Raw genomic sequence first — 19,733 nt, forward strand, 5'->3', positions numbered from 1 at the left:
ATACTTAAAATAATGTAACAAATGTACTCCAAATATAGAAACAATTTTACTTAATATTCTTCAGGTAAGTAAGGTAACTTACCTTAATACTTACTCTGAAGTGTTTGCTACATTATACAAAAAGGCCCAAGCACTCACCATTGCAGTTCTAGACTTCAGAAACCAGTCAAATCTGAACTGAGGAGAGTTGCGAATACACTGTCGTAATTCATCGTAAACATTTTCTTTGTCGAATCCAAGCTTGTGAAGCATACAGATTAGAAAACGATCCTCTTCTTCAGTATAATTTTTTCCTTTGTTAGTACCATATGATATTCTCAGCTGATGAAAAGGTGCTTTGTACCGTCCAATCTATCAAAGTTAAATTTTACATAAAATAAAAATGCTGTATAATCTGTATTTCCAACTCAGCTTTAGTAAAATTAAAAGCGTTATGTTCCAAGTCAGAATTTTTCTCAACTGCATTATATGACCTTTGTTGTGAAACAACTTTATAATGTTTATTAAAAGAAACACAGGCTGAGACTCTCTGATACTATGTAGGAAAGACTAGGATCCAGTACTAAGGTAAATTCTGTTGAGACTACATGTGAATGTTGTTCTTTCAAGAAAATTTTCATTTTAAAGCATCCTTTCATTTCCTTTTAAAAAGTTACTTTAACTTGCATATTCTCAGATAGGAATTACACTGCTGACTACCATATGTATTAATACACAAAGTACCTTCGTGTCAAGTGCTTTTTTGATACTAATTCTTCTTTGAATTCTTGCCTCTCCCCTTTCAATCTGAGCCATAATCTTCTCTATGTCCTGGAGTTCATTGCATCTTTCCCAGAATACAGCTGGTTTAAAAACAAAAACAAAAAAGGTGGACAGATGGAATAGGTGGAAGAAAGGGGAAAATATAAATAATTTCTCATAAATGCTCTCATTTAAGAAGTATTTCCATTTCTCTCCTAATATTACAAAGTAAATAAGTCAATTACTTAAATTTTCTTAACTATAAAAAAAATGAGATGGACTAGATGATATAAGTATCTCCCAACTCTTAAATTTCTGTTCTTGAATTCTAAGCAGACTCAGCACAGCACAGCTACACCTATTCACCTGACAATCCAAGCGACATCAGGAAACAGAGGCATATAATGCATGAGACATTATGGAGAAAAAAATGAAAGCACAATTATCCAGTGTATTCAGTAATCTATCTTTGCTGTAGACAGTTAGCTAGGGTTAAAAAAACAAAATTTTGAAAGTGCCTTAAAAAATAAAAAGACCTTTTCTAAACCAATTTTTTAAAAAAAGGACAGTTCTAACTTGATTTTTTAAAAACACAAGAAGACAAATTGTGGCAAAATTTAGCAAAACATAATTCAGAGTAATAGAATCTGAACTCCCCTAAAGTTCTCCAAAAAACCCAAGAACACTCTTAAAATAAGAAAAGAATTACCAGAGTATTCAATCACTTCTTCTGGAGTTTTTCCTTCTACTTCTCTTGCAATATTTTCAATATCATCACGACCCCACTTCTCATTAGCTTTGATAAACTGGTTAAAATCTCTCTTATTCCAATTGGTAAATCCCTACAAATAAAGCAACAGAAACAAAATATTAACAGCACACTGAACGTGGGTAAGATGCTATTACACTTTACCAATTCTTCTGAGGTATTACAAAAAGTTTCAATTACTCTTTGTTTTTAATTTCTTTTCAAGTGGTAACTTTTCATACACACAGATGTGCAATTTTAGCAGTTATGTCCTATGTTGCTTAGATAACCACACAATTAAATCTGAGTGAAAGAGAGTAAGGAATGCTACATGAAAAGGTGACCTTTTTGCTGAGCCCTGAGGATTAGCAGGAGGTTGCAAAGAGGAAGGAATAACATACAGTAAAGAGCAAAGACATAGCAAGTGGGAAAATGGAAGAAAAAAAAACTTCAAAAGTAGGGTAAGGCCAGATTGAAAGACCCTGATTAAACCTTAATGGTTGTTAAACAAGTACCAAAAATAAACTTGTATTTGAGAATAGAACTTAATACCAATGTGGAAGATTCATAGGAAGAGAGAGAATACTGGAAGAAAAGTGATTAAAAGGATATCTACTCTACCAATGCTGGTGCAAATCTCTAAACTTCTAAACTACCTCAACTCATGACAATCAAAATGTAACATAAGTTATCATCTCCAACGACTCCATCTTTGAAAGAAGACATACTTCTTTGTATACCCCAACACAACCTAAACACTCTTATCTTACAAAATGATAGTTACTAAATTTTTGTTGATTAAAAACTATACCTGTGTTAGAAGCTTCTCTTTTTCCTCTAACTCTTCATCATTAAGGGGTTCAGCTTCATCAATTTTAAGCTGTTCTTCTTTCTGTGCCTGTGCTGCATTTGGTAGGTCAGGATTTCGAGGCACCTAAAAAAATATAATCCAACCATGAAAAAAAATACCGCTATATATTGTTTGTTAAAAAAACAACAACAACAAAATAAAACAGATTAGTTATGAAAAAAGTGTTACTCCCATTACCTTGTACCCAATAGTTTTTCTGTAATACAGGATTTCTTTTTCCAATAATTCAAATAAACGTGGAGGAAAGAACTGGAAATCCTGAACATTAGGTTGTTTCGGAGGTCGAGGAGCCTAAAGAAAAAAATAGTATTATTCATTTAAAAAACCTGTTTTAATTAAATAAGCTTCCTGTTTTCATATACCATGACTGGCAATTCTCCGAGCAACTGAATCTATCATTAATACTGAACATTAATCAAATTTTAAATGCATACATTTAAAACTGAGTTTTAGAAAATTTTTTAACAAAACTGGAGGATCTACACTGTAAGAAGCCACAAAAATACCCAATTCTCAATCTGCTTTTACTGCAAGAACAGAAGGACAAAAACTACACTTATGGTATTTTTAGATGTTTCACTGTTCTGTCAACTCACCTTGGGTGCTTTAGGTTCACTGACACGAAGAGCTTCCCTAAAATAGGCATCAACAGCATAGTTGGCTTTTCTTTCTCGTTTTGGTGGTTCAATCCACTCTGTGAATGCAATCTAGCATATGAGAAATAATTTATATAACCAATTTTTATATACAGTCACAAATCTTATACAAACGCAACTCATAATGTGTACATCGTTACAGCCATTGTTTGTAAAGAGACAGTCATAAAATCCTGGACTATAAGCTCTAGGGAAACAGGAACTATGCTACTTTGCTCAAAACTATGTAATCAATGCATAGGACAGTGTCTAGTCACACACACACACACACACACACTGTCTCCTGATCAAATAAACATTCTATCCAGCAGGGGGATAAAATTACATAATGTGCTATAACCCAAACTAGGAGAAAAATGAAGGTGTGTACTTAGCCTAGAAAAAATTCAGAAGATATACAGGCCTAAATGTTAACAAAAAAAAAAAAATCACTGAATACAATTATTTTTTTCTTCCAACCTGTATGTATTTATAAATTTCTCAATAATACAAATAAGTATTACATAAGAAATTAGGAAGTTTTTCCTTTTAATTACCAGCCAATCTGTTTAAAAAAAAAAATCTAGGAAGGCTGTAATAATTTTTTGGCCATTTTAATTTTTAAAGATTCCAAATTATTACAATTACCCCATATTTCAACTATAATAGTATGTACAGTAAGCCTCATTAAATTTTTAAAACATTTCAGAGTTTACTAACTGAAAATCTGACATTACACATAAAAATAAAAATAATTTAGATGTGAATATACAGAAATGACTACTTTCAGACAAACTTACAAAGGCATTACATCTAACACTTAAAACTGCAAGTTGCAAGTAAAATAAAATGTTCAAGTAACCAAACTGTCTTTCAAAATTACCTTTTGTTTTTCTCTATAATCCTCTCCTTCAAAGTTATAAACACTCGACTCTGTATCCATTGTAAAGTTTCTAAGGGAGCTTTCACCCATCTTGGAGAGCTTTTCATTCATCTCTGCAGTCTAGGGGGAAAAACAGATTAGAGATAGAGAATAAAACAAACAAAAAATAGGTGAACTGTAGTCAAAATTAGGCTTTACAGTATACAAAAGCTTCTTTATTATGATTCACATTAACAAGTGTTTCCTCAAACAGTTCTGATTTAAAACATTTTATATATTAAAAACATCACACATCACACTTAGGGATGACTGGGTGTCTGGCTCAATTGGGTTAAGTGTCTGACTCTTGATTTCGGCTAAGGTCATGATCTCAGTTTGTGAGTTCCAGTCCCATGTCAGGCTTTGTGCTGACAGTGTGGGGCCTACTTGGGATTCTCTCTCTCTTTCTCGGCCCCTCCCCCTCCTGTGCATGTCTTTCTCTCTCTCTAATAACTTTAAAAACTAAAATAAAAACACTGTCATTTACTCTGTACCTCACCTTCTTTGCACCTCTTTCCAAAATACCATCAATATCCTCATCAGTAATCTCACTTTCCTTTGAAGCAAATACATGTGTTGCCCCATGTCTAATCATTTGAAGCATTTCATCTTTCCCAATTTTGTTCAAATTCTGATCCACAAGTCTTCCTGGAAATTAAAAAAAAACAAAACATATGCTGTATAATGTTAAACTATACTTTACTGGAAACTTGGAATTTTAAATGTTAGATGTGATACTATGTATTTTGCCTCAAGCATCAATCATTTGTTTATTCATCTGATAATTTTCATTTTCACATAGAACAATGCCAAATTCTTAGCTATAAGCTTTAAAATATTCTAAAGCTTATCTGTTACATAATGAAGCCTACTGTACACCAACTCAATAAAATATATTCTTGTATGGGCTGAATAATAGCAATTTGAGATATTTGAAAATCAAAATTATTATCAATTTTTTTTAAGTATCAACAGAGATTATAAACACAAGGAATTTCTGATAAGCAGAGATGCATTAACTTCCCAATCAGCTTTTTCTACTTAAAAAAAGGTGAAGTACTAAAAAACTTTTACACTGCCAAACTTTAAGCTCTGAAACATAATCAATTTGTGATTTTAAAGACTAAAACTCTTGAAAGCATTTTTTTTGATTGTAGCACAAATTCAACCTAAGAAAATTAAGATCTTCAGTTGGTCGGAATTTGGCTAACACTGTAATTTGTGTTTTCAAAAATGCAGGCATCAAAACAAAACAAACCAAAATACAAAAAGAATTACTTTCGCCCAGAAGGCCATACAACACACAAACTTCGAGTTTCGTAGTCCAACTTGTAATGAGTGTTTACGTAAATATCCAAGTTGTTCTCTCAGATCTTAAATGCATGGATCCCTAACAGAATACACAAACATTTATGACTTAACAAAGTTAGGATAGACCTACAGAACACGTTTCTTTGGATTGAAGCTATCTCACTATCAAAATGTTCACAGCCTTATTGAAACTACTTCCCCACAGGACAGGGGAGAGCTATTCAGACATAAAGTGGTTCTGTGATACCTTTATCTTCTACCTTTAATTATGTTCCTTACTCCACAAGATGGTAATGCAAAGGTATACACCTGAGGTTTGCTGTTTGACTAATGCCTGCAAAGCTATCAGCACAAAATTGTGCTCCAAAATTTGACCCCTCCCCACAAAAAACCCCAACTAAGTAAAAAACTCAAACAGCTTTTCTGAGTTGACAACTAATTTTTAATCCTTTAAAAAAAAAAAGTGTTTCATAGATGAGAACAATTAACACAAGGTAGGTGTTTTTCTAAAAACATGGATGAAGAATGAGAGAGGGGGTAAAAAAAACTAGCCCTTACATTACCCATGAGAAAACTCACTGTTGGGCAGGCTCCAGACACTTTCATAATCAAAACACTTCACTCTAATAGTTAATAGAGTTCTTGGTCCTCAATGAGTCGCTTCCTAGCTACACAAATGTTAAACAAGTGACTTGCCTCTAATTCTTATGCCAACATGAAGCTTGTATGAAGACTACAGGAGATAATAGATGCAATTTAGCATCTTGCTTGGCACAAAGTAAGCACATGATAATAATTACTAATAAAAACAATAAGCCACCATTTAATTGTCACATCTCCAGAGATGTGGCTAACACTATGGCTGGCATTAATGGGGTATCAAAGAAATGTAACATTCCCTTACATGAAAATTAAAGCTGGGTGACAAAACGAAGACACCTAACATGGAATCATCAGTGAACCGTATTAACCAGTGTATCTTTATAGACAGATAAAAAGTACATGCTCATAATGCAAATCTGAGAAGGAAAGAAACGAATGTGATTCCAAGGTTAGTGAGGTATTCCCCCCTATATTTTCATGTTACACATCCCATCACCAACCTTACTGTAATACAGCTTCATGAAAATGTAAATGTCTTCTTAAAGGCTAATCCGGCATGAGAACTTAGTTCTCTTCAATCAACCCAAAATAAAGTCCCACTCTTACCCTCTAGTCCTATTTACATTATGTAATAAACATTACATTGTAATATTATATTGTGTTACCCTCTCATTAAATTATAAACTCTATGGAAGTACAGTTTGTTGCTTTCATTCACCACTGTGTTCTCAGCACTAAGAACAATGCGCCTGGCATCTGGTGGATGTTCAGTAAATAGCTGGCAGACTAAAAAAAGAGTAACATCAGATTCTTTGAGTGTCATTTGTATTTCTTCATTTTACCCCAAGGTAATTAAAAGAGTGCTTATTAGTACATGTAAATCATACTCCCTACAGCTCTACTTAATGTGTACCACACTGAATGCTGGGTTTTTTATATACATTATCCCCTTTCTTTAATCCTTAAAAGTCCTAAACGTAATTCCCATTATCCCCATTTAACAGATGAAGAAACAGGCTCAAGTAGTATAAAAACACCGCTAACCGGCAAAATCAATATGCAAACTTCAACCTTCCTGAGCCCAAACCAATCTTCTTAATAAAACTAAAGCTCACTTTTTCTCTGAAATATAAATAACGTTCAGGCTGCTAGCTTGATTCCATAGGTGCTCAATAACAAACTGAGGAAAAAATCTAGGAAGCAAACATGTCAATCCAATTTGGTAAATTCTTCAAAGTTCTAAGGCTCACCTTGTTGAATGACTATTGAATCCAGTCTGAGTTTCATCTCCGCACGTTCCACTATTCTTTCTTCCACAGTGTTATCAGTTATAAAGCGGAACACTCGGACTGTCTTGGTTTGTCCAATTCTATGTGCCCGGTCCTAGGCAAATTACCATGTTACTTTGAATACAGTTAAAAACTCACATAAATAACATTTGATTATGTATACTGGCAAACAAAATATTCTCAAGAATTAAACAGTTTTTAAGGTAACAAAAGTACTCTGAAAATAGATTTGTATTACATTTAAATTTCTTAGATTCTCAAAGTTTCTCCATTTCAGTAAGATTAATTCGTTATCTCACAAGGAAAACTTTTAGGAGGTATGAACACATCAGATACTAAGTCTGTGAGAAACTATCTGGTTACTTTTACTAGGTTACATGGACATAAAATTCACATCTCTAGATATAACAAAGTTATAATTTTTAAGTCAAATAATAAAAAATTTTCCTGAATCTATCTTTCTTAGGTTTAAATTTACTTTTCTATAGTTTTATTAAATTTATTTTTGAAACAGAGAGACACAGAGCATGAGCAGGGGAGGGGCAGAGGGAGAGGGAGACAGAGAATCCGAAACAGGCTCCAGTCTCTGAGCTGCCCGCACAGAACCCGATGCAGGGCTCGAACTCACTAACCACAGGATCATGACCTGAGCCGAAGTCGGACGCTTAACCAACTGAGCCACCCAGGTGCCCCTATTTTTCTTAAGTTTAAATTCAAACTGCCTTTCCACTTAAATCATATATAAAGTTTCACTGTTTAATTAGGGAAAGGAGTAACATGAATAAAAGAATTCCACAAACAATATAAAAATCCTAGTCCTTAAATATCGCCCAATTAACTACAAGTAGTCAAATTAAATTCCATTTGTTTAACTTCTGTTAAGTTCACAAAACATATTTTTATAAAACATCCCTATTTCTAATTGATCAATATTCCTCAACTACCCTTATAAAAAGTACAGGATAAAAGCAACCAACACCAGTTATGGTCACCAACATTATGTATCCAGTACCAAATGTAAGAAATTTTTAACTTTTCATATTTATCTACAGATCACAAAAATCTTTTCAACCTAAGAATGACCTTCCTGATATAGCCAAAGTACTCCCACACATGGGTACAAATTTGGTAGGGAGGTCTGTAGTTCACCAAACCGGTTTCCCTTTCTTCCTAAGGCACAACTGTACTTTCACCAATTGTCTTGCACCCAGCTATGTGACTGAGTGCTGGCCAATAAGCGTGAAGACACTTGCAGGTCTGACCCAGAAAAAAATTTCCTTGGCAATCCTCAGGTCTCTCTCATACCCCTTCTACCATCAGAATATACAGGATATAGCTGGACTCCAAGGTCCTAAAATATGGCAAAGCTATAAAGATGGAAATACCCTGCTTTAGATGAAAGTTCACCTATGAAATATCCTCACTGAATTATTAGGTCAGAGAAAAATAATATGCTACTGGGTTTAAGTCACTGACATTTGTAGACTATTAGCTTGCTCTAATGAAAATATTAAGCACAGAATATATTTACTGTTATCTCTTACCATAGCTTGGAGATCTACTTGAGGATTCCAATCTGAATCATACAAAATTACTACATCTGCAGTAGCAAGATTAATGCCAAGACCACCAGCACGTGTACTTAACATGAAAACAAACTTTGTGCTGTTTGGTTCATTGTATGCATTGATGGAATCCTATAGACAGAAAATAAAACAAATGTCAGGAAATTATTTTATCTGATTATTTTTTACCTTCCCCCTTGGATTTTACTTACTTGTCTCTCATCATGGGGTGTCTGCCCATCCAATCTACAGTACTCATAATTTCTCCACATGCAATAATCTTCCAAAATATCTAATACCCTTGTCATCTGACTGAAGATTAGTACTCGTGAACCTGTTAGCAAATAGAATAGCCCATTTTCAGAAGCTTTAAGAGTAAAAAAAATGTATTTAAAAATTTAAGGCTAACTAAAACTAAGACTAACCAATTACCGCCCTTAATTCCAAGTTACCTAGTTGGTCGTAAGAAAAAAACTATACATTATTTATATATCCAAGTCAGTCATTCTCTACATTTTTCCCATCGTGGCACAAATGGAAAAGGGGGGAAATCTGTACAACACACTGAAGTAAACAGAAAAGGGTATTTGTTCTGGTGTGGGATGTCTTGCCATCCCAAGGCTGAGAGAACCATTCTTTTTATTCCACATACATTTAAAAGTAACCTTCCATCACCACCACAATTCTCCCATGTGCAGGGCCCTGAACATCCCCTAACACACTCAAAACCATCTCATTCTAGTTCTAAAGACCCCATTCCAGATCAAAAGACCAGAATATAAATGTGGCCTCACATCTACACTGGTCATCCTTCACTTATGCCATGATTCAAGTTATCCAACTGCCTTCCATTTCTTCAGCCAGCTGAACAATGCCTTCAGTAGAATGATCAGGGATCATTATAAAAAATGATTATGAAATTATCTTATTTTGGAAGCTGACACCAATGATCCGCTGTTGTCTCACCTTCTTGTACCCGAAATACTAACGATGCTCAACAGGTCTCATTTTTCTTACAGGGCTTAATACAGCTTTCATTAATATCTGAGTATTCCTACCAAGTTCTTGCTATTCCTCTCCACCAACTCAATCCTTTAATTACTACTCAGCTTTCAAGGAAAGCATTTTTAGAAAATATATTTCCACAAAAAGGTATAAAAGCAATAAAGAAAAAAGTAAACCAATTCACTGACAACTCTTAGAAGGTTTTTGATAGTCAATATCCTAAAGGAGACTGGTACAAAAATCATTCTTATCAAGACACTGAGAAAAACAAATGGAAAAATTTTAAATCTGTATATTTCACATTACGGAATAATTTGTGTATAAAGTGTTTTAATGTCTAGGACTAGTTTCAAAATCTGAGAGGAGAAAAGAGGAGAAAAAAGTTTTGCCATAAATTTGTAATTGTTGCAGCTGGTATCATACTAAATTCGTTCTATTGTCCTGTATTTTAAGTACATCTCTACACATACTACAGACATACTCATTTTCATATAAAAACTCAACATGTTATAAACAAAACTGCTTTGGGTCCATGCACATGCTTAATAATTCATAATTTATTGTTTAATTTGTTTAAATTTAGATAACTAATTGCTATTTAATAATTATATAAAAACCCACATAAATAATTGAAAAACAATACGACGAATACAACACTTCTACCAAAGTATCTGAGAGCTGTGTAAGGTGGAAAGAGTATTCTTGGCATTTTACTACAAAAAAACTGATATATGTGGGAAAACATACATAAAATGAGAACTCTCTCCCAAAGTCCAAGAGTATAACTGCCCTGACTACTGACTAGTACGAAGATTTATCAGCCTAAAAATGGGGGGGGGGGGGGAGAAGAAAGCTCAGATAATGGCTAGAAATTTTTAAATGACCCACACTCAACTTTATAAAGTACCAGATTAGTAATTTCAAATTATAGTGGTCCCTCATTTTACATTAGAATTTTAAAACAGTTTTCATCACTTCTCAATTTGATACTAGTAACACAGATACCTTGTTCTTTCAATTTAGGGAGCAGCTTGTCTAACACCACCATTTTGCCACTGTTGGTAACTAGATGCATATCTGTCGTGTAAGGTGGACCAGGTTCAGCTCCATCAAAGAGATATGGATGATTACAGCATTTCCTCAACTGCATCAGGATGTTCAATAACCTCATTTTGTCCATCTTCCCTGCAGAGTTTAGTATATCTATATCCTTCATTAATATCCGAGTATACCTATTGAGAAGAAAAACATTTTAAAAGGGCTCAAGTGTTCCCTCCCCTGCCTCAACCCAAAAATATCTGTAAAGAACCAATCAACTTCTAAGATGTAATTAGGAGTTTACCATCTATTATAACATTTTCCTTTTTCGTGGTTTTTCTTTATTGCCCCCATTGTTCCAATGTTCACACTTATACTTTGGGCCTTTAGGTCCAAAATAGTATGGGATGAATTAAAAGAAAGCAGAATGACACAACATTAACTAATCAAAACTAACACTTAAGCTTTAAATGTAATTTTAATTTATAGTCTTTTCCAATGGAAGAGTGCTACTATTCAACTACAATTCAATGTAGCTAATGTAGCATTTGCGTAAGAATGTGAGGATCTGGGAGGGGAGAAGAATCATGATACGGTAAGGCATGATGATGAGAAAAAAAATGAATTCAATGTGATTTAAATATAAACAGAAGTACATGAGGGGAGAAGGAGATATGAGGGCAGTAACACTATAGCCGTAGATGGATTGTAAAAAGCCTTGAAAGCCTATCAAGAACTTAAACATCCTGCAGGTAAGAAAAATCTGTCTAAATACCAAAGTTTCAAGACTTTGAATCCTCTAAATAAAATAATTTCAATAACCTAAAGCAATCTATGCTTAACAATTCCAGTTATGAGGCATAAAATATTCATGGTAGACCTTTCCATCACATTTTTGACTGATAAAAAAGTTCACCAGTGTTTAACTACAAGAGATTTCTCTTCCCTAAATTTGAACTCATGTTGTAGTTCTGTTATTTTAGAGCCTTACAAGACAAGCCTGATAGCTTTGAACCTTATAAAAGCTTTCCAGAAGTTTTGAGGACATTTAGGATGGACTACCTACCAAAATAGTCATTTCTTTCCCAGATAATGTGCCCATTTCTTACATTCTATTCTTTGTCTTTTTACCAACAACTCCAGCCCCTTACAAATACTTACCAAGTACAGAATTAAATACGCTTGAAATATAGTGTAATCAGTGAAGAATAAAAGGCTATTTGTCTCCTTTGAACACTATGTTTATATTAATATATGCTAAGATAACACTGTCTTTTTTTAACAGCCTCTTCACTTTGTAGATTCACAATGACCTATCTATAAAAAAATTTTTTTTAGTAACACCATAAAACCTGAGAAAAGAGGGGAAAAAAAAGAAAAGAGACAAGACAAAACTTACAAGGGTTTTAACGTTCTTATTACCCTCTAGAGAAGTGTTTAAAAATAGCTACCATGTATTACCACCATAAATTCACAAAAGGACAGTTTATCCTGCCTAAAGTAACACATGAACTCAGAATGAAGTCTTATAAATTAAATATATATAGCTTTGTGAACTAAAAAAAAAGAAAGCACCTAAATTTTCTCCTATCTCTACAATCTCCAACTTCATCAGCGATTAGCACTAATCCACCATCCAGTATTTGTGAACCACCAAGTTAACCATATGTCTACATCTGTGCCATCAATTTCTTTTTAAAAAACCCAAGTAGAGGGGTTTAGAGATATATATATCCCTTTTTAGTTAAATGCTAAATTTAATCCTTGGATTCATGAACGTCCCATCCTGATTCTGTCAGCTATTAGTTTCAAGTCTTTGTATTATAAATTTGATTAGCAAGTCCTAAGTCATCTGACCAGAAAACTCTTCAGTCTGAGTTCACAGAGCAAACAGGAATTCCTTGAAGACACAATTAGGAAAACAAAACCCAACCGAAGTTAGTGAAGAATCAATAGTGATTTCAAAACATCTAAGAACACATACCATTCCCTTTGCATTTTGCTGAGACCAACATAGATTTTTACTTCCTTCTTTGGAGGTAAGCTCTTTTCAACATCAGCTTTAATTCGACGAAGGAGGAATGGACGCAAAACCTTTAAGATTCAAAAAGAAATGGAGATGACCTTATTTCATACGCATTGAGGATCTCAAGATTGTTTATGATATGGAAATTTATCTATTTTTTAGGACTTCTCCCTTCCAAATATATAATTTATTACCAAATTCCTACAGGGTAATACAAGATCATTACTTATTCAATACATATAATCAATATATGCTTGCTATGTTGTCATAAAATACTAAAAATATTAAGTATTGATGCTTTCAACAATCACTGACTGTCAGGATTAAAACTAGTTATAGTCCTCCCTTACTTGTGTATTAACCACAGTCTGGAAACAGATGATCCTCATAACATATTATAAGGTCAGTAAAAGCCTAATGCTATGGCATAATGCCTAATGTCCTTCATCTTACTTCATCTCATCATAAGAAGAAGGGTAATACAGTACAGTAAGGTATTTTCAGAGACCGTATTTATATAACTTATATTACAGAGTATTACAATTATCCTATTTTATAATTACTGTTATAATCTATTAAACTATCACAGATATGTATGTATAAGAAAAAACACCCCTATGTACGGGGTTTGGTACTATCCATGGTTTCAGGCATCCACTGGGAGTCTTGGAATGGATCACCTGCAGACAGAGGTGGTGGAGGAGGAGGGACAAGACAGGACTACTGTACGTGCAGGTAGACTGTCCAACAATACTTCACGCTACACTCACATTTAAATGATTTTATGGTTAAGGTTTTTAAGATTACTACCCTTTTGGTGGGTGGCTGGATGGGTGAAATAGGTGATGGGGATTAAGGAGTGCACTTATGATAAGCACTGGTGATGTACTAAATTGCTGAATCACTGTACTGTACACCTGAAACTAACACTGTACATTACCTATACTGCAATTAAAATGAAAACTTAGTAAAAGAAATTTTACCACCCTTTTTCATGGAAGTAGACCATACATAAAGTACACAAATCATGACTATACAATTCAATAAATTTTAATCAAGTAAACAAACCCATTAACTACCTACCACCTAGATAAAAACAGAATACTGCAGAAATCCCTCTTACAACCAACCGTCCCAGTCACTATTCTCCTTTTTGTCCCCAAAGGTAAACAATATTCTTACATTTAACATCCTAGATTAATTTTACCTATTATTTTTAACCTCACCCACATACAGTGTATCTGTTGTATTTTTGTACATTTCATCTCATTTTTTATTCAGCATGTCTGTAAACCTATCTGTGTTGTATTATATGCAGTTCATTTTCATAAAAAAATTTAAAATATCTATAAAACTAAAAATTTTTATTTGTATCTTCCTATGTTCTATTTACACTAGCTTGTAAAAATACAGCAACAAATTAAAAACTGGTTAAAGAAGCAGCAACACTTCCCTAATATCATCATGTAAGGAAGCTAGTATAATCTTAGCTGAGAGCCAGCACCAACTGCCAGACATGTTAGTGAAGACCTTCAGCCCCACTGGCCCTTTTCTAGAATTGTCCAGGTAAATGTAGGGGACAAATCGTGGTTAAAACCAGCAAAGAAACCACTCAGCCAACCCATAAATTCTGGAGTTAATAAAATATATACTATTAAGGGGTTTTTTTAGGGGGGTGGGGGGTGTTGGGAGTATGTGGAAATAATAGATAACTGATACATCAAGTAAGAATGATCTCATTCATAAGTACACATATGCTGATTTTGAATATCCTCTCATCATGAGACCACAGGAACTATGGTGGGAATTTCAAGACGGAGTACAGAAAGGTAGCTACCAGGCCTCTTCTCCCCAATTTGATAAACATCTTCATACTACTCTCTGAATAAAATAAACAGAGATGCCAAAAGTGGATGGTTCGGTCACGTGGACTGTTTTAGCTTGCTTTACGTACATGTGCCTATTTATTAAAGCAAAGTCTACATATATACTCCACACTCTTTCCAGTAAATGAATCTAAATTCACTGCTTACATGCTTAAATGCCATGTAAATTGAAACAAAGAGGTCTAGGAGATTATGACCTTCAAATACTTAATATAATTCAGTTTCAGTACATGGGAATTTTAAAACATATTACAATTAATTTATATAGAAACACATATTTGAACATTCATGAACTTAATTACTCTCCTGTTCACATATACACTATGAACTAAGCATTGTGCTAGAGATACAAATGTAACACATTTCCTGACTTTGTATTTACCTTACACAACAAGAAAAACATTTGTTAAGTTAAACATTTCAAAACTATGCAAAGTCCTATGTTAGAATGCCATGATTATTGAAGATGGATACAAAGAAATTTCTAGGCTGGCCTTGTCCTGGGTAGTCAGTGGAAGAGGTGACATTAGCACTGAGTACTGGAGTAGGTACAGAAAGCAGGGGAAAATAGGAAAGAAGATATTAGGTGCAGCAGAAAGGACACGCAAAGACAAAGAGACTGAAATTAGCACAATGTTTACAGAAAATTGATAGTGAGGTAATTCTAACAAAGTAAACTGAAGAGAATGTCAGAAAGTTAAATCATGGGGGTTGGGAAGGAATGCTGCCTTGCAATGCCCAGCACTTGCAATGCCCAGCAACACGTTTGGTTGTCACAAATGGGGACATACTATTGGCATGTAGTGGGTAAAAAAAAAGTATTAAGAATGCTGTTCAACAGGAAAACCACCTTCCCTGTTATTATCTAGATTGAAATGTCAATACGAGTGGAGAATCCCTAAGTTAGGTCATGAAAGGCCTTGTATGCCATGCTTACAGGTCTGGCTTTATTCTGCTAATCAGGCTATCTTAATCTGGGTTGTATTTGAGAAATACAACCTACCAACCAACTTTCACTTGTGAATCTTCGTGAAGATGGGACAAAGCTACATATCACAACAAAAACTTACCAACTGTGCTCACAATGCACTATTAGCAATTGCTTATACACGGTCACTGAATTTAAGAACAAAAGACTAGCCCCATTAGCCTTTGAGAACCACATCTCTTAAACCTGGATTACTTTTCCCATTTATTAAATTAGGACTTCATCCTAGGTTCTAACTCTAAAAGCACCATACATCACCCTGCTTCCACTTGTTAAGATCAAATAGTAAGTGACAGGATTCAAATAGATTGATTCTGCGGGGCATCTAGGTGGCTCAGTTGGTGAAGCACCCAACTCTTGATTTCAGCTCATGTCATGATCTCATAATTTGTGAGATCAAGCCCACATCGGGCTCTGTGCTGTGGGTGCAGAGTCTGCTTGGGATTCTTTCTCTCTCCCTCTCTCTCTGCCACTGCCTCACTGGGTCTTTCTTTCTCAAAATTAAAGAAATAAACTTAAAAAAAAAAATAGATCTGATTCTGGTCACTATGTCTTTTTTTGTTAACAGAAAAATAATCCACTAATTTAAACCTCTACTCATGTTTCCCAGTAGAAATATGCTTTTTAACCTATTCCAAAATACTTACCATATGAAGCCTCTCAACTAGCTTTTGATCCCCAAGGCAATTGTTTGTATCAAACCATGAATCAAAGTCCTGGATTAACAAAACAAAAATATATTAAGATCAGAAATATTAACTACCAGTAATTAACTACAAATACCCTATTTATGCTAGATGTGACAACGAATTCTCGAATTAGTTTAGTATTTGAGTTGTAAATAGAAAAACTCATTTGGTTCAATCCCATATATTTCATGTGTCACTGTTAGCAATTAATTTTAGAACTACTTTGAGAATCAGATTACTTCCTACACAATTTTCTCAAAAACACCAAGATAACAAATTTCACAATGAAAAAAAAAAAAACATTGGAAGGCAAATTCTGTAGAAATAGAGAATTAATATTCTTAAAAATATCTTTCTTTAGAAAAGCTTAAAAATTAAAATCACTTTAGTTTGTTCTCTAAGGCTACTCAGACTACTCAAACACAAAGCTTCCAGGGCAACAGTCAATTTTAATTAAACTTACTAAATTACCAGCATTTCATTAGTATTTGGGTCGGATCTGAAAAAGGATAGATAACAGTTCCATATTCTTCTCTCTTTAGCACATTTGATATATATTTGTGCTTTGTTAGTAAGCATAATCTTAGAATTAATGGTGTTAACTACATCAAAACTTTAACAGATTACTAAACAAAGTGTCAATGCAGTAAGAAAAAGAAATAATCTCAAGCAAAAATGTCAAAATACATAAAGCAGAACTGAAGTATTTTTGTGAGATTAAACATCTTTCAAGAACACAAACTTCTCTATTCTTTTTAAATGATCCTTAACACAACAATCCAAAATTATCCCTTTTGGAACTTATTGAGTTCCTTAAAGCCACACCCACACCCACACCCACACAGGCCTGTGCTTGGGCGCATGCTCGCTCTCTCTCCAGCCATGGAAACAAAATTAAAAAATGAACTCTGGTTCAGCAAAACATTGATTCATAAAATGATATTAAAATCAAAAGACACAGGGGTGCCTGGTGGCTCACTCTGCTGAGCATGCAACTTCAGCTCAGGTCATGATCTCAGTTTGTGGATTTGAGCCCCATGCAGGGCTCTGTGCTGACAGCTGGGAGCTCTGGAGCATGCTTCAGATTCTGTGTCTCCCTCTCCCCCTCTGCCCCTCTCCAGCTTGCATTCTCTCTCTCTCTCAAAAATAAATAAATGGACTTTAAAAAATTAATTAAAAAAAAAAATTAAAAGACACAAACAAGCAAACTCTCAGGAGGCCTAGAAAAACCTCGGTAGGTTACACCAGGCCATATAAAAGTTGAAAAGTTAATTATCTCAAGCAAGGCTGAAAGGTCAATTTTATGATGAAAATATATAGCATTGAACATATCCATTAATGTTCCAACCAGGCAACAGTAAGACATACTTACGTCTGCTGAATTAAAGACATCTGGCAACAAAAAGTTGAGAAGTGACCAGAGCTCGTGCAAGTTGTTTTGAAGGGGTGTTCCAGTTAATAATAGTCGATTTGTAGTCTTGAATTCCCTCACTATTTCTGACAACTGAAAGAACCAAATTCATCATTAGAAGATTCTACATATTGATCAAATTCTAAATGAAGGCACAAATGATTTTCACTTCCAAATACCAAATTACCTTGGATTTTTCATTTTTGATCCTGTGAGCTTCATCTATAACTAAGTACCTCCAATTAAATTTTTTGAAAACAGACTTCTCTTTTATAAGCATTTCATAAGATGTTACACATACATCCCATTCTCCTGGTAATAAAACGTCTCTGACAAAAGCAGCCTAAGCAGCAAGAGAAAAAATTTACATTAGGCAGAAATAAACTATACATTTAATGTATTGATGACAAGTAATCTATTACATAAGAGGGGAGAACTATTAAAAAGGAATAGTTACTTGTAGTATGTAAGCATCTAGAACTGGCTCAAACTAACTTCATTAATCATTTTAACTAATCATTTTTAAGTGTCAGGGCCATTTAGTAAAAAAAAAAAAAAAATTTGACAAGTTGATCGTTGCAAAATTCAATAAACTAACCCTTCAGTGTCTTCTTTTATCATTTCCAATAGGTGCTAAAATTCTTCGGAGACAGGTTTAGGCAAAGGAGTGTGTGGTTTGTGCCATAAAGTGAAGACTCAAGGAGGTTTCACAGTTAACCATTTTCATTTCTTTCATATTTACAGATCTATTTAAGGCTTTGCTAGTATAAGTCTTATTTTACAAGTAAATAAACTAAAGCAAAAAGTGGTTTAAATTGGGCTCCAAGACATAAAAAGCAATTTGGTAACTTAAAATACCCAAAGTATCTATAATAAAAGAAAAAGAAATCTATAATCTTATCTGACTGTTAAATCAAAAGGAAACAAAATTAAGTACATTTACTTTCAACATAGTACATTTTAAAATGTGAACTTCATATTCTCAAAAGTATCCTTATTTCCTTCCAAAAAAATGTCAACTGACCAACATTTTATTTCATTAAATACCATACCAGCTAACCAAAATACTGTAACTGGCTCAATCCATCTTTAAAAACTACCATGACTATTAATTACCATTATGTATATAAATCTAAAAAACTTCTTTAAACAAGGATGTTGCTTCTAGAATGAGAAGATGCCCTTTGATTTTATACAACCAATCTCAAAATAAAAGAAACAAACTATATTCATACAGCATGATACAATCTACAACTTCTTTTCCCCAGTAGGTCTTTTCTTGACCACCAAAACAGTATGATATCTGTAAATTATGAATACTTGTGAAGACCAAGTTTACTACTGGAGTCCTTTTATCCTCTTCTAATTACTCCCTCCCCTAAACCTAAACTCAAATTCAGTATCAAAAATATAAGGGAATATGAAAAGCTTACTCTTTGCTCTTTATCTCCTATCAAACAAACAGATCTAAGTGTTGGTACCCATCTCTTGAATTCACTCATCCAGTTGTGTAATGTAGACTTAGGAACCAAAACCATATGAGGACCAGGAATGTTTCTATAGTGTTTCATGTACCCAAGAAGAGAAATTGTTTGAAGAGTCTTTCCCAAGCCCTGAAAGAGTAACCAAAAGCAATGAAAAACAAAAACAAAGTACACATCCATATTTGTATTTCCTGACATATAAAAACATTTCGAAGAAAAGCTATGTGTTTATAATAGCTAACAAATGGCAAGCACACTTTATGTGTCGAGTTCAGCAGTGTTGTTTTTTAATCTTCAGAGGTCTATAAAGAAGTACTATTACCACACCCATAAGGCCCAGAAGTTTAAGTGACTTTCCCAAGTCACACAGCAGGGCTAGAATTAAGACCCTTTTCTTCTGAGTCCATACTTAATCCATAAAATTAAGTGTTTTAGCACTATCACTGTATGGAAATTCTGAAACATTAACTACGTAACTACGTAACTAATAAGTAGTAAATGAGGTAAATGTTTTGAGACAG

General features: G+C 34.0%; 1 protein-coding gene across 1 annotated transcript in view; it reads right to left on the reverse strand.

Annotated features, from left to right (window-relative positions):
* The window catches only part of SMARCA5 (SNF2 related chromatin remodeling ATPase 5), a 36,010-nt gene that overhangs the window by 3,046 nt on the left and 13,231 nt on the right, over positions 1–19,733 (reverse strand). Inside the window, exons 6-22 of the mRNA XM_077755929.1 lie at positions 19,162–19,341; positions 17,916–18,071; positions 17,690–17,821; positions 16,276–16,344; positions 12,713–12,822; positions 10,696–10,922; positions 8,898–9,019; positions 8,665–8,817; positions 7,082–7,214; positions 4,417–4,565; positions 3,879–3,998; positions 2,957–3,067; positions 2,538–2,651; positions 2,301–2,423; positions 1,451–1,583; positions 724–842; positions 139–351 (exon numbers count right to left, since the gene is read on the reverse strand). Coding sequence (XP_077612055.1) covers positions 139–351; positions 724–842; positions 1,451–1,583; positions 2,301–2,423; positions 2,538–2,651; positions 2,957–3,067; positions 3,879–3,998; positions 4,417–4,565; positions 7,082–7,214; positions 8,665–8,817; positions 8,898–9,019; positions 10,696–10,922; positions 12,713–12,822; positions 16,276–16,344; positions 17,690–17,821; positions 17,916–18,071; positions 19,162–19,341 — 2,364 coding nt within the window. The remainder of the gene's footprint in view (positions 1–138; positions 352–723; positions 843–1,450; positions 1,584–2,300; positions 2,424–2,537; positions 2,652–2,956; positions 3,068–3,878; positions 3,999–4,416; positions 4,566–7,081; positions 7,215–8,664; positions 8,818–8,897; positions 9,020–10,695; positions 10,923–12,712; positions 12,823–16,275; positions 16,345–17,689; positions 17,822–17,915; positions 18,072–19,161; positions 19,342–19,733) is intronic.

Source organism: Crocuta crocuta, unplaced genomic scaffold (assembly GCF_008692635.1).
Source record: "Crocuta crocuta isolate KB4526 unplaced genomic scaffold, BGI_CrCroc_1.0 scaffold112, whole genome shotgun sequence".
Taxonomy (NCBI): Eukaryota; Metazoa; Chordata; class Mammalia; order Carnivora; family Hyaenidae; genus Crocuta; species Crocuta crocuta.